This window comes from Centruroides sculpturatus, unplaced genomic scaffold (assembly GCF_000671375.1).
Source record: "Centruroides sculpturatus isolate CEXI.00-Female unplaced genomic scaffold, Cexi_2.0 scaffold819, whole genome shotgun sequence".
Lineage (NCBI taxonomy): Eukaryota > Metazoa > Arthropoda > Arachnida > Scorpiones > Buthidae > Centruroides > Centruroides sculpturatus.
Window position 1 is genome coordinate 211,969 of NW_019385148.1, and position 16,262 is coordinate 228,230.

Below are 16,262 nucleotides of genomic sequence, written 5' to 3' on the forward strand. Positions count from 1 at the left end.
AAATGCCCAGTGTCTGCCTATGCACCCAGTTGTAAAGTATAGAATAATAAATTAAAGGCACGGTTTCGGAATAAGTCAATTATAAATTGCTGTTAAACTGCAATTGCAATGTGTAAAACTTGCACAACACATTTTGCAAAAGCAGTTGTTTCTTTTCTTTACCAAGCCATTTTTTAATCCTTGTATAAAAATCCTGCTCTTTCTGATGAAAGTAAAAGGAAGAGAATTGGAGCTGATAAATTTGAGATACAGCAGTCCAAAGATAGGCAAAACTGCAAAAAGATTTTTGATGATGAATTTGAATAGTAGTATTTCTGCAATGTCTTGAAATTTAACCTTACAACTTGGATAACATCTTATAACAATTCATTTAATTAATTAATATACTGGAACTGTTCACAACTGACACTGACAGCACAAAAACATCTTCCTTACTCCAGAATCATTTTTTCTAAATTATAAACATTTTCAGCCACATTTAGAGGTCTTCCTCAAGTAAAAAACCATTCCATCAATCAAACATTCAAAAACGTTTTACACATCATGATTTTATTTGAAATTTACATTATAATTAACTGACATGGATTAATTTAAATTATAAAATAATGTAAAATTAAACATTAAAAATAATAAGATAAAATATGGTGCACTTTCACGTGCTTCAAAAATTACATAACATAGATTATAAAAAACATTATTTTATTTGTAATCTATAAAGTTAATAAAGTGTGTAATGTATCTTAGACAAATAAAGACTAAAGTATTGAAAATATTGTAAAAACAGGTTAAATGAATGTTTAGTGAGCTTATCAATTAAGGATATACAGTATTGCAAGCCTGGGCTAAGAGATAATCATTATTGATGCAACTTCCATTTAGTTTAGCTTTATATACAGTATTTCTATTTAATAGTTTAAAGACAAAATTCGCCCAAACAGGGACCACCATTTTTAATTATATATTTCTATAATCTCAACTATTCATAATTTTTCTCTGTCAAATAACTTTTGCAAGAACCTAGCTTCATTCCAACAGGGGGAGACACTGGATTCAGGTGTATTGGGCCAGTGTGGTAACATATTTATGTTTGGAGGTATCCTATGTTAATGGTCTGTTGAATCTAGAATCAACCAAGATTCAAGAGACCATTAACATAAGTCATGTTTACTTTTATATTATTTTATAATTTAAATTAATCCATGTCGGTTAATTATAATGTAAATTTCAAATCAAATCATGATATGTGATTCAAATCAAATCATGATATCAAAAAAACCATTTCATCTATCAAAGATTCAAAAACGTTTTGTTTTTGAATCTTTGATAAATGAAATGGTTTTTTTACTTGAGGTAGGCCTCTAAATATGGCTGAAAATGTTTGTAATTTAGAAAAAATGATTCTGGAGTAAATAAGGAAGGTGTTTTTGTGCATGTCAGTGTTATAACTATTCAGTTTTTTCACCAAATGACAACATCTAAATTTGTTTTCTTCAGAAATTTTAACAAGATAAACATGGACTTTTATGTATTGAATTTTTTTATCAATTTTAAGTCATTGTTATAAACCTAGCCAAATGAACTACCATATTATCAAGTTACAATAAGGCTAATTTTAAGAATTTTATATATATTAATGTAATAGTTATAAACAAACTAGCAGAGCCAGGCTGTTGAAATTTTGTTAGATAGTCAAAGACCAAAAGTTATACAAATTTCATATTTTAGAATTTTTTTCTTATGACTTGTGAAACTTGGAAGTTTGTTTCACATCATTTGTGATACTTTTAAGGCCTTCACTTAAGACTCCCTAGAACAGGGGTTCCCAACCTTTTTGTGTCGTGGATGCATTCGAGATTGCAAAAAATAGTGGCATGCGCAAATCAATTTTTAAAAAAATTTAAATTAAATATTACGTTTTTTATTATAACATGCATTTTGTAACATATATTTATTACAAAATTTGAACTAGTGCAATCTTTGACAGTGTATTTCATTTGCTAATTTCTCACAGTTGGGAGTGTAATATGATAATCCCAATTGTAAGCAAACTTCAAGATTATTAAGTTGAGATCTGATTTTTGATTTTATAATATTTATGGTGGAAAATAAAGATTTGCACAAATATGTGGAATCAAAACAGGATTTGATTTTGAAGACTCCTTTTTTCAAAACATTATACTTTTTATGATCAACTAAATTCCAAAAGTTTACATCCATATCATGAGATTTTAATATGATGTCATTTTGAAAATCTAAAATCTCTTCTTCAATTATCGATGTTTCTTCTTAAAGAAGTTCTGCTATAGATTTAGCAGTTTCAGTAATGTCTACTTGTGTAGTAAAAGAATTTACTACAGAAGTAGACATTAGCCATGGGTAGCCATTGGTTTGATAATGGTAAATTGCTGGAATCTACTTTCAAACTGTTCCAAAGTTTTTAATATAAGTAATAAATAATGTTATGTCAAAATAATCTTTACCAGTCACTTTTTTCATCAGTGTATAAGAGAATTTTTCAACATATTATTTATCCAAAACTGTATTTTGGCTCTGAATGCTTTTATACAGCTAATCAGCTAAATGTTTATTTTTTCCCTGGAAATCCAGGTTTAAACTGTTCAATTTTTCACATACGTCAGTTAAAAAAGCCAAGCCCATCAACCATTGTACATTATCTAATTGTTCAAATGTTTGACTTTCTTTCATCTCTTCCAAAAGATCAAAAAATTGGCCAAGTGCTTACTTAACCATCTTATATCAGTATTTAAGATAAGGTCAGCTTGGGAAGATTCGTCCTTTTCTACAAGGGCTTTAAACAGTCTGTGTGATAAAGGATTTGCTCAAACTTTTTCATTATTTCAACACTTTGCTATGGGCACAAGGTTGGGAACCCCTGCACTAGAAGCTCATTTGTTTCTGGTATCTGTAACTTTAGCTAATAGTTTTAAAATAGAGTATAAAATAGTTTTAGACATTACAGAACATGTGTCAACTTTGATTTAATTAGGACATGATCAGGTGGGAACCACATGTCAAATTGTTCCTTTTAATACAGAATCAACACCTTATAATTCCATTCCATAGAACAGTGTTTTTTCAACCTGTGGGTCGCGACCCTCAGGGGGTCACAAAGCCTTACATGGGAATCGCGGATAAAAGAAAAAGACAAGTGTTTTTAGGTCCTACACTACAATAAAAAACCTACAATTTCAGTGAGAAGGCTGTGCCTGTTTATTTTACAGTACAATTGGTTTTTCAATCGATATTTAGGTCTCAACAGAAAGAAAATTAAATACATAGTTTTTAAAATCACTGATATAGTTTTAATATGGCCCTGGGAGGTCGTCAGAACTTTTTAAGTTGTAAAGGGGTTGCGTATTCAAGAAGGTTAAAAAACACTGCCATAGAAAATTCTGGATTTCATAACGATTATGATATTTGCTATTATAAAATACGGTTAATGTCCAGATACGTGGACTGTCATGGCGGCACTTCCTGTTTCAGCCTCGAAACTGGAGCAGTTTGGAGACGACATGTCACGTGACGACGCGAGCGAATGGCGGCGGCTGTCATGGCGCCTCATCGCTGATTCCAGCAAATAAAAGGAAACAGTGGGGACACACGTTCTAACCTAACCTAACCTAACCTAACCTATTCTAATAATATAATTGGTAATAATTATGCTAATTTATTAGAATAGGTTAGGTTAGGTTAGAACGTGCATCCCCACTGTTTCCTTTTCTTTTCTTTGCCGGAATCAGAGGTGAGCCGCCATGATAATCCACGTGTCTGGACTTTAAACAAGAAAAAAGAAAAGGAAACAGTGGGACACACGTTCTAACCTAACCTAACCTATTCTAATAAATTATCATAATTATTACCAATTATATTATTAGATTAGGTTAGATTAGGTTAGGTTAGGTTAGAACGTGCGTCCCTACTGTTTCCTTTTCTTTTCCGGAATCAGAGATGAGCCGCCATGACAGTCTACGTATGTGGACGTTAACCCGCGCATCGGTTTTCCCCGTTTATCGCGGCGCAGCAGCCGCCGCCGTTCACTCGCATCGTCACATGACATGTCGTCTCCAAACCGCTCCGGTTTCGAGGCTGAAACAGGAACTGCCGCCATGACAGTCCACGAATCTGGACATTAACCTAAAATACATTTGAAACATTAAAATTATTAAATAATTGCATAAATCTTTATCTGTACAGTACATATCAATAAACTATAACAACAACAACATAATCTATAAATTATTTAATATATTTATCTAAATACTTATATTAAATTACACATAAAATAAAATTAAAATGAATGGATATTTCTTACTCTAAAGTGTCATGTCTAAACCATGCCCAAAGCTCAGCTCCAGGTGGTGCATCTTTCAATGGATATCCCCATTTTTTGTGTCTCCATCTCCCTTGAGTTAAACTTAAGTGTAATTCTTGAACCCGGTGTTTCGTGACAATCTGTCCAATGGATCTCGGAAACAAACGAAAATGACGGACTGAAAACACCAAACGATTAAAATAAATAAAAATATTGGAATTATCGTAAGAAAATAATTGAAAGCAAACCAACGCGCATCATTTTGATCCAAATCCACATTCCATCTAATAGGAAACTGGAAATATGCATACACGTGCCCACTCGGAAGAGGTTTAATAATTAATTCTTCACTAAAAATATCTGATTCAATTGCAGAACATGTTCCTATAATCGTTAAAAATACACATGTAAAAATCGACATACTGGACGGCGCCATATTACTAGCATACCGCATAATACAACAATTTTATTCAAAAAAAACAAACTTCTCGAATATTTTACTAAAATAACATATAATTTAATTTTTATATATTTTTATAAATATTAATTTAAATCAAATATTTGATTTTATCGTTTATAAATATATAAATATTTTATTAAAATATTTCAAAAATTTAATAAATACATTTACGACATTTATTATAGCGATATTAATTAATTTAATAATAAATACACGCTTAAATTGAATACATTTTTGGTAAATTTTATCAAGTAGAATATTAACCAATAACACTCATGACCGTTATTCAACCCATCATTAACAACAAGAAGCACATGGACAATGGAGGAGAGGACGGAAATTAAATAAAAGAGTAATTTGTGATATACAAGAAATTTTCGTATAAATAATTAACTCGGATAATCTTTATAATCTTTCAATGCTATAATTAATCAAAGCAATAACGTATTGAAATGCAAAAACTAAAAACTGATAATGGATTGGAATTTTCTTTTAGTTTTTATGAGAATTTTATTGATGTGTGTTGTTTGTAGTAATTGGATATTAGATTTCTTGCCTTATAAGATACGAATTGTTTATAAAAAATTTATCCAGCCGTCTAGGGAGTGACTCTTTTTCTTTTGTTTGTTTGTTTTATTTGTTTTTTTTTATAATCTGACTGAACAAATGATTAAAAGGGCAGCTATAATTCAAGGTAAGGATCAATATATTCGATTATATTCATGTATACTTAATCGTACATATATATTATTGTAAACTTTTACCATTTTAATCTTTAAATCTTCGCCGATTAGCTATTTTCTTACGAAAATAGTAAAACAAATTCTATCCCGCAAGTATTTTTATCAATACATTTCAATTTCAACAGATTTCACGTGTTTAATATTCAATTATATATTAATATATTTTCGCATCAACCTCTGAAATTTCAGCATATTTATTTAGAAAATTAAACTGTCAAAAATTATATGTATATATATTGTAGGTTATAAATTTACTTATTTTTCATCTTAAATTTAAAATTTTAATATAATTAACTCATTTATGAAGGTAAAGAATAGATTTTATTTGGCAGATTGCATTAAACAAAAAATTTTTTATGGAGTTGAAATTGATTTCTTCATATTAACTGTTATATATTATGTATTATATATAAACTGAATCTTAATAACTATCTTCAAGTTTTGTTTATTTAAATCATTACTTATTTTTCTGAAAATGTCAAGATTTTTTACCGAAAGCCAAATACTAAATTACACTAGCTACATTTGCTTCTAAATTTAACTCTCCGTGTATTTTAAAATTTAAAGAGCTTTTTATGTAAACAGGAAGTATTGTCTGTGATCTGTAAAGCATTTAAAAATATAAATTTTAAAAATTTTCTAATTTTAATCTGATTATAATGTATAGATTTATATTGTGAAACAAGATTAGTTATTCTATAATAAATACAGTATTTCAAGCATAAACTGTTTTCAGTCATGTTTCTATATTAATATTTTAAATTTGTTAAAATATATATTAGATAAACGACTTCCAACAACTTAACACTACGTTGAATAATAACAATCCACGAAAAAACGTTTTTTACGCGTGTTATGTCACAATTAAATTCCACAAGTGCTATATATATTAGATATTAAATTATAAAATGAAAGTTAACATAATAATAATGATTAGATAATTGATTTTTAAGAAATAGACATTATACATTGATCTTTAATCAATGTATAATGTCTAATCAACAAACTGTTTATAAAATGATCTTTAATTAATAACTTTAAAATAACCTTAATTATTCTATTTCTAGAAATTTCTTCACAAATGTAATTATTTTCTGTTATAAAATACAGCATCTTTATTTTAAATATTAATTATATAAATATGTTTAATTAATTTACCAGATATTTTGTAATTGTAATATAGAAGTTTTTTATTTTAATTGCTTTAAAATTTTCATTGATGCTGAATTGTAAAATTTTATCACAGTTTAATAAAGCTGAGATTATTTATATACACTAATAATACTGATAACATATTCACTATTCCAAAAATTTATTTTGTGTTGTTTTGATTTATCATCACTACAAAATGTCCTCTTGTTATTATGTTTAGAGTTAACATGACTTTTTATCAATAGATATATTTAAATTACAAAAAATTTCTTTCATATTTTATCATATTGGAAAGAACTTTGTATTTTTTTTTTTTTTTAATGAATATTGTGTGAAATAATATATGAAAAATATTTAGAATTTTTTTTATTCTTTTAATAATTATTTTAAATAATATTTCTTACTAATGAAATACTAGTGAAAATTGGCCTTTTTATATTTTAATTAATGTATAAACTTATATATTGTATTAATATAAACCTTTGAATTTGACTTTTACAAACTTATGTAAAAAGAAAAGAACAAATTTTAGTTTTTCCTATTTATTGAAATAAAAATAAAATTTAAAACTAAAAACAGTAATAACATACAACAGCTGCAAATGCTTAATTTGATATAAGACAAAATAATAGAATGTGACCAAGTATTAGTCATTCACATTTGAAAAAACATAATAATATTACTAATATTATTGAAAGCATGCTTAGTTTTTACTTTTAATTTATATTACATATATAAATATAAAAAACAAATTGTAAATGACCTTTTAAAGAAATCACTTTACTAAATAGTCTATATACACAGGGGATATTTATAGGCTATCATTGTGTATTATAGGCTAATTAAGTGTGTATAAATAGAGAATAGCTAGAATTTAACAATTTTATTTTATAGTTTATTATACTAAATAATGAATTTTAATTTTTGTTAACTTATTTAAGTTGATATATGTTGTAATTAGATAAATTTACAGATATATTATATGTATTCTATAAACTCATTATGGCTTTAGCATATACTGCATAAAAATATTAATCTAGTAAAAATTGCAATTAAAAATAGTATGTGACAGTAAATTCTATTTAATAATTATTCAGCAATCATGTATCATTCAAATTCTCCTAAAACTGATATTTTAGCAGAATTTGAATGATAAATGATTATTTAATAGAAATTAATGTCATGTACTGTTTTTAATTGCAATTTTTACCACTTTAATATTTTTATGTAGTATATGCTAAAGCCATAATGAGTTTACAGAATATATATGATATATCTGTAAATTCATCTAATTACAACATAAATCAAAGTAAATAAGTTAACAAAAACTAAAATTCATTATTTAGGTTAATAAACTATAAAATATTATTATTAAACTTTATGTATTCTGTATTCACACATACACACTAGTAAAAATTGCAAGTATGAATATTTTTGTAATAATCATATAGAATAAAAAAACATTTTTGTTTTTATAATATGTAATTGAAGAATTAATCTTAGAATTTAAATCATTTTAAAAATAAAAATATGTAGGAAATACACTTTGTGTATCTACTTACATATTTATTTAAGCTAATAAAATTACAAGAAAAAAGATTTTATTACTTATTTACTCTTTAATTAGATTTTAATATAAAATTTTGATTTTGATAAACATGTTTTTAATTTTTATATTATATTTTTCTTGGTTTTTAATAACATTGTGATAAAACAATAATGTTTTCATTAGTTAAATTGTAATCATTCTTATATATTTCTATACATAAATATGTATATAGGAAATTAATTTATTAGTTAATAATGATTTAAAATAATTCTAGCAAAACTTTAATCATTATGAAAAAAGAAATCAGAATAAATATAGCATCAGAATAAATATAAAACAGGTATATAAATATTATTTGTGTATTAATAATGATTTATTTTTTCTATGCCCATTATACTTTATATTAATGCATTATTAATTTAAACAATATGAGAATTACATAATGCATTTCAATATTTGAAAATTCATTAAATCAGTTTTTTTTTCTAAACTCATAAACATAGTCTAAACAATAAGTTATTACAGTAGAGTCTCGAAAACTTGGCCTAATGTGGACCAAAGGATGGCCAAGTTTGTGAAAATGCCGGATTATCGGGAATGGGGTTAAAAAAAATAAGTATGAGTGTTTCCTCAGAAAATACTGTACTGTACTTATATGTATTGTTTACTTGAGAATACAACAGAGAATAAACTGCCCAAATACCCTTAAACAAAGGAAAAGTTTGTCCTTTATGAAGGCATAGAGCCTTTACTACATGAAAATGAAAATTAATGAATACACTGTGTACAGTAATTTACCTGATAAGACAGACCTCAGAAAAATACTTTATGAGGCATAAAGCTGTCTATAATGAAAATTAATTAACTAAGGATTTTTTTGCCCTGCCAGGGTGTGGCCGAGTTATCTGGAGTGCCGAGTTTTCAAGGCTCTACTGTACCCAGTATGTGGATGATATTTTGATTATATGGAGTACTAAACCTCATATATGGATGGTGTTAAAAGTTTTTAACAACAGCTACGGACTAACACTAGGATTAGATCAGGAAAGTTACACATAGGTTAATTACTTGGACATCAAAGATTCGAATGTCAAATAGAAATATAACGACGATTTATTGCAAACCAAGTACATTCCCCTCTTTTTGATTGCTAACTCAGCTGACCCTTGGCCTTTTAAGGTAATGGCATGCATTCTAGTTACAGGGGCTTATTCGCATTTCTCTGAGACATCCAATACCAACAACAAACTTGAATGTGTCAAATGTACAGCTCCGCCCATGGGTATAGCTATTCGTTAACCAGCACATTCACTTTCACATAGCAATCTAAGTTATCTAACACCAGTACAAGGGTTAACAAAGCAGAGTATAATTGTGTAGTTATAGGTTACGAACTGTCTGTACATCAAATTTACAATAGGATTGCTAGTGATTTAAATTTGTGCTTAACTTGTAAAAGATAACCCAATGTTTTCTGCCTTTTAGCTAATGCAAAGGACAGGTCGGATAACACAAAAGCTCCAGGGATTTACCGTATTCCATTACAAGATGGACAATTTAACAGGTATATGTCATACATTGGATCCACATATGGATCCCATCAAGCCAGAATAAGCAACCAAAAATATGATGTGGCTAAGGGAAACTATAAACCTGTTATGCTGCTGAACCTGAAGTTTCCCCTGTTGGGATGAAGCTACTCTTTTACATAGGGTCTTTGACCAACATGACATATGATCTTTGGAAGCTTTAGAAATTTATAAAGTTTGAATGATAGAACTGTTTTTATGTATTCATTCTTGATGATGGCCGAAAACATTTGAGCAGTAAATTTTTTGTTTATTGTTTGCTGGAAATCACATTCAGTTGTTGGTTATTAATATTCTGTTTACCTTATAATAAATTATTGACCTTTCATAAAAAGATTGATCAATTATCATATTTATATTATTTTTTTATTAAAATATAGTTTAAATATGACATTTTAATAAACTTGGAGTAAGGTGCAGTTGTTACATGAGTTGTATGTAAGCTCTGATTCAATAAATAATTACCTAGAATTAATTTTGATAGCTTTTCAGTAGTATGGAATGGTTATAATATAATTTTTTTTTATTCAGTAATATTGAATGAAGACTCTGAATTGATTTCATGAAATTTGATAGATGTGTTCTTTAGAATAGGTAAAAAATAATTTTATAAAAAAATCTGCAAATTTAGTTTAGCCACTTGAAGAAAAGTAAAGCTGTGTGAGGCAAGAGTTGCCTCTACTACATGATTTAGTGTGATAGGATGGATATAAGTAAGAGTAAATAAAAAGATTATGAGTAAAATAAGTTATTTTTCTGAATTCATCATTATTTATATTCTTATTTAATTCTGAATTCATCATATTATCAAATTATTATGTTTTATATTGCTATTTATTAGTAGAATAAAATCAGTTTGTGCTTTTTTGCTATATTTATTGAGAAAACATAAACCATCAAAAATATCAGTAGGTTTTTCAATGACTATTACCTAGGCATAAGCTAACAGTATATATTATACAGTAGCTAGCTATATCTATATGTATCATAAAATGTAATATAGATATAAACAATAGTGCTTTACTTTTCTTCCCTGAAACTAATTTTTCTTTCATGGAATTTTTTTTTTATATAATCTGAAGATGGTTTTCTTCAAGTTTTTATCTGACTATTACATTCTGCTAAATAACTATGTTAAATGAGAATAATTGCTTTATTACTACCCAGCATATAATGGTCAAAATTTTCATAACTTTTATTTTTATATAGAGAATGAGTTACAATAAATTTATATTTATTGTATCTAATTAATTTGTCTAATTATGTCTAATTATTTTAAAATTTTTAAAGTGATTCTTTTCAGCTTTAGATTCATTACATAATTCATACAGTTTTATAATTTTTTAAAATTAAATATGAATAATATTGAACATTAACTTATTTAAATAATTATTTTATTAATTTAAAAAAAATCTGAAATAATATAAATTTTTTGAATACATCTAAAGTAGCAGGCAAAGATTCTATAAAAAAATTAATTTTGAAAATATGTTCTTTGTAATTTGAGGTTGTTTTTGTTGGAAATTTTTTAAATTTAATTTCATAAACAATATTTTCACAATAAGAAAGAAGTAATGATTTATTTATTTTATTGCTATTTCCAGAATTTGGTACTCTCTATGTAATTGTTCGACCATGAAGCAAGAAACAAAGATAGAAAAATTTTCTATGTCTGGAAATAAATCGCCACCTCAAAGACCCAAAAGAAATATTGCCCAGAAAAGCATGGTGAGATGAAGTGTAAAAAATTTTATAACTCGTTTACAGAATATTTTATTATTTTTATTTATTTATTACACTACTATTCAGTGAAAACAGAACATTTAAAACAAATATCAATAAAACTTTCATATCTGTTACATTTATTTTTGTTGAAACAGAAAATTATACCATTCAATTTTTCAGTATATACTAAGATTTTCATTAATGATACTATATAGACTAAATGAAATAAGGCCATAGATTAATTAAGATTATACAGTTAATGTATACATTATATAATCTTGATGATTATATAATGCTGCATAATCTTGTTTCTGGAGCATTCAATGAAGAGGTCTTTACTTGTACTTTTCTTAAACTGAGCTTATTCATTCTCAGATTTTTTTTTGCATTTAGAAGAAAAAACTGATATTATTGGATTTTCTTTTCATCACCTAGAAAATTTCAATAGGGATAAATCAGGAACTATGGAAAACTGAAATAACAAATTCACATTATCATAATGATATTGTATTAAAGCTATCATAAAATTAGGCAAATATGTTATCTGTGATCATAAATATGACTGGTGTAGGTTCTAAATATTTTATGCATTTACTGGTAAGTTCATAATGGATCTGGACTAAAATAGACTTGCTTTTAATTGTTTTATTCTCTTGTAAATGAAAACTCTCTTCCTGATTTTAAGTCAGTCAAATTACAATGTTGTTATTTTATTGTACTTGGAAGAATGTTTTCTTTAATGTTTAATTAACAACTACTTTTGTTAGGTCTGATTAATTTTATATTTTAATCAAAGTTTAGCCAGCATGCTAGTCTCCCATAATTTTATGAAGCATGCCAGTCATTCTACGAAAATACGGTAAGCATCAAAACTTTGCTAAGTTTTGTTTCTTTTTTCAGTTCAATTAGTACAAACTTTGTGCACTCTTATATACTGATATTTTTTTGAAGGATTACTTTCTCTCACATAATCTCTCTCAAAATTTGTCTCTTGATGCTCTCTTTCTCTCTTTGTCTTCTAGATATCAGTGATGTGATAACAAGCCAGAACAACTCTGATCTCTGCTAAACAAAATCTTTAAAATCATTATCAATACTTCCAGATAAATTTAGATTTTTTCATGCTGTCATTGATTATTCCTCATAATACTTTTCTTTATTTTGATTGAAAATGTCATCAATTAATGTGCTGTACAAGAAATCTCATTCTGCTAATCACAAATCATTAATATGTAATTCTTCCTCACATGTTCTGATTAATATAACTGAATAATGGTGTATTTTAAAAGTAAATAATAGTTTTCAATATGTATCAATAAAATTATATGTATATTTTGAATTTATTACAATTAATAAAATTTTGTTATTTTATGCATTTACAATTTCTGTAGTGAGGCAAAAAGATACATCACTTCAAAAAAATATTTCTTGAGTTAATAATTTTAATGTCAATGAATAAAATATTGACTTTCAATGATTTAATGATTAACAATTAATGACTTAAATCCAAAATTTCAAAGATTGTTTAATTGATGATTTAAACATGTGTAAACTAATTTTTATTTTATTTATTTATTTATGTTGATTTAAGGATTAAGTGAGAATAATTTTTTGTATATAGATAATAATTCAGTAGATAAAGTTAAATGTAAGACATACATTTTACATCAATTGTAAGATGTGTCTTACATTTGATGTAATATGTTATAATTGACAACCTCTACTCCCGTGCAGTTTATTTCTCTGTAATTACTTCCATTGCATAATTTTAATGATTTATTAGACCAATATTCACAATAGAAAATATTTAAGAGGTCAACTTATCTCAATTTCATTAGTCTATTACAGTAACATCGTAAGTACTTGGATGAAAATCCCAAAAAAAGTTGTATAGCACTTTTTCAAGAAATGTCACATTTCCAACACTTTAAATGGCACTAAGTATGATTAAATGGGGAAAGATGTAAACATCAAATCCAGTGTTGCTTATTATAATCTAAATTTACTAAAATTAAAACTACACATGTATAATGATTACGATTAATACTAATACTCAGGAATGAGACTAAAATTGTCTATTTAAACAAAAAAAATTGAGGGTATGCATGTAGAAATTAAGGTCTATCTTAGATTTGAGTAAATATTGTATTATATCACATTTCAAATTATAATGTAAATATTTCATAGAATGATCATTTAAAATATCAAAGATTTAATCATCCAACTTTTAATATTTAACATGACTTGGAATTAAGACAAAGATGCAAAACTTCTACTAAAGAATTGCTTAATAAATATTTTCAAAACTACAGATTATGAAATCTTTTAAGTTAAATTTTATCAAAAAAATCGTGGATTATTTATACAATCAATCTTATTTAGAATAAAATAATTTCATTTTGGACTCTCATAAAAATTTGTATTGAAAATATTTCAAATTTGTTACATTATCAATAACAATGGAATATATAAATAGAAATCTAGTGTTATCAGTTTACACTTTTATATATGTAGTACAGTCATAAATGTTTATCGTGAAATAACAAATTTTAAGTCACTTCATAATTATTTATTTCATTTGTGATTTTATCTTTCTTGAAAAATGTACAAGATATTGATTGTGCCTAACATTAGTTAACAGTGCTTTCAGAAAATTTGATTTTTATTATATTTAAATAATTGAACTCTTTTTTACAATCTGCAGAACTTTGAAAGCAGTGAAGGAAAAAAAAAAATTATCTTTATATTTGATCTCTTCAAATGCGAGATAAGCAAAAATCTTTTTTGAAAGTTTTTAATTTAATTTTATATTGTTTTTTTGCATTACTCTAAAAAAGTTAAACAATTATTTAATAATAATAGTTTTTTTCTTTCTAGTTATCTTTTCTGGAACTAGTTTTAAATTCATAAATTATTATTATTATGATAAAAGAATAATAAATAATCAAAATATTCCATTTTCTAGCTAGAATTTGTTTAAAAATAATTACACTATTGTCTACTTGGATTGGATGTCACACCAACAGTTGTGTTAATTCAATTAGAAACTTCAGATAGGAGGCATTAAAGAGAATTAAAAGGAATATTTTAATCTTGCAAGCACTTTCAACATAAATATGTACGTCATCCTCAGGCAATTCAAAATTGAAAAGAGAATTCATACAGAACATTTAAATTTAAGCATTAATGATATTAGCCGTTTTTGGAACATAGCTATTAAAGTAAATAAGATTTAAATTTTAGAATTAAAAACATTTAAAATTGGCGCGCATGCGTCTTAAAATAAATAAACCTTGATTGAAATGGCTATTAATTAAGATCATTGAAATTTAAAAGCCTTTTTTGTAAACACGAAAAATTGGCATGCATGCACTTTAACATGCATAACTAATTGGCACGTGCACCTTAACATGCATAGATAATTGGCGCGTGCACCTTAACATGCGTAGATAATTGGCTTTTATGTTAAGGCGCACATGTTAAGGCATGTTAAGGCGCACATGCGCCAATTTTTCGCATTTACAAAAAAGGCTTTTAAATTTCAATGATCTTAATTAATAGCCATTTCAATCAAGGTTTATTTATTTTAAGACGCATGCGCGCCAATTTTAAATGTTTTTAATTCTAAAATTTAAATCTTATTTACTTTAATAGTTATGTTCCAAAAACGGCTAATATCGTTAATGCTTAAATTTAAATTGTTCTGTTCGAATTCTCTTTTCGATTTTGAATTGCCTGAGGATGACGTACATATTTACATTGAAAGCGCTTGCAAGATTAAAATATTTCTTTTAATTCTCTTTAATGCCTCCTAGTCTAAAGTTTCTAATTGAATTTATATTATTATCAGTAATAAAAATTACTATTATAATTCTTGTTCGTCTTTATTATTATTATGTTGGGTTTAGTGGGTTATACTCGGTTCACACCGGTGGCTGTGTACTATGCCAGACCAGAGTCAAGGCATAGCAACCAAAACAAAACTAAAATTAAATAAGTGTGTCAGTGTCTGTATTCAGGAATTTCCTAACAATATGGCATGTATTCAATATAGTGGCCTTCTGTAGTGTGATGTATGTATTTCTACTCAATTGTAATGTTCCCAGGCTTTTGTGTAGTGTGTGTGGTATCACACTTGTACAGGAGAGAACAACAGGTACAATAAGAACCCTATCCATCCTCCACAGATGCCTTATTTCCTGGGTGAGTTCTGTGTACTTGCTAATTTTTTCAGTGCATGTGTTTTGTACATAGTGAGTGTTTGGAATGGCTATGTCTATAACATATGTGATTTTTACGTATTATATAGGTAAATGTCTCTTCAATCCGAAATTTTGTTCGGATTGAAGAGACATTTACCTATATAATACATAATACAGCTACCATTAAAAAATTCAACAATATGTGATTTTATTGTGTTTGTCAATGAGTGTGATGTCTGGTCTGTTGTGGTAAATTGTTTTATCTGTGATTACGGCTCTGTCTTAGTACAGTTTGTGCATGTTGTTTTCCAATACTGTCTGAGGAATGTATTTGTAGTATGGTTCGTGGATGTCTAATAATTTGTGTTTGTTTGCAAACTCTTGGTGTATTATATTTGCTACTTAATTATGTCTGTGTAAATAATCTGTCTGTGCCAAGAGCTTGCACCCAGAAGTGATGTGTTGTATAGTTTCTGGCATGATGTGACATTTTCTGCATGTGTCATTTG

The 16,262-nt window shown here is 26.8% G+C and overlaps 2 protein-coding genes across 2 annotated transcripts in view; one reads left to right on the top strand and one right to left on the bottom strand.

Annotated features, from left to right (window-relative positions):
• Positions 1-4,772, bottom strand: part of LOC111635449 (GPI transamidase component PIG-T-like) — a 54,553-nt gene extending 49,781 nt beyond the window's left edge. Inside the window, exons 1-2 of the mRNA XM_023380410.1 lie at positions 4,586-4,772; positions 4,334-4,511 (exon numbers count right to left, since the gene is read on the bottom strand). Coding sequence (XP_023236178.1) covers positions 4,334-4,511; positions 4,586-4,769 — 362 coding nt within the window. The 5' untranslated portion in view covers positions 4,770-4,772. The remainder of the gene's footprint in view (positions 1-4,333; positions 4,512-4,585) is intronic.
• A 347-nt stretch (positions 4,773-5,119) lies between these two features.
• LOC111635448 overlaps positions 5,120-16,262 on the top strand; it is a 90,303-nt gene continuing 79,160 nt past the window's right edge. The window contains exons 1-2 of the mRNA XM_023380409.1: positions 5,120-5,487; positions 11,431-11,554. Of these exons, the coding sequence (XP_023236177.1) occupies positions 11,462-11,554 (93 nt within the window). The 5' untranslated portion in view covers positions 5,120-5,487; positions 11,431-11,461. The remainder of the gene's footprint in view (positions 5,488-11,430; positions 11,555-16,262) is intronic.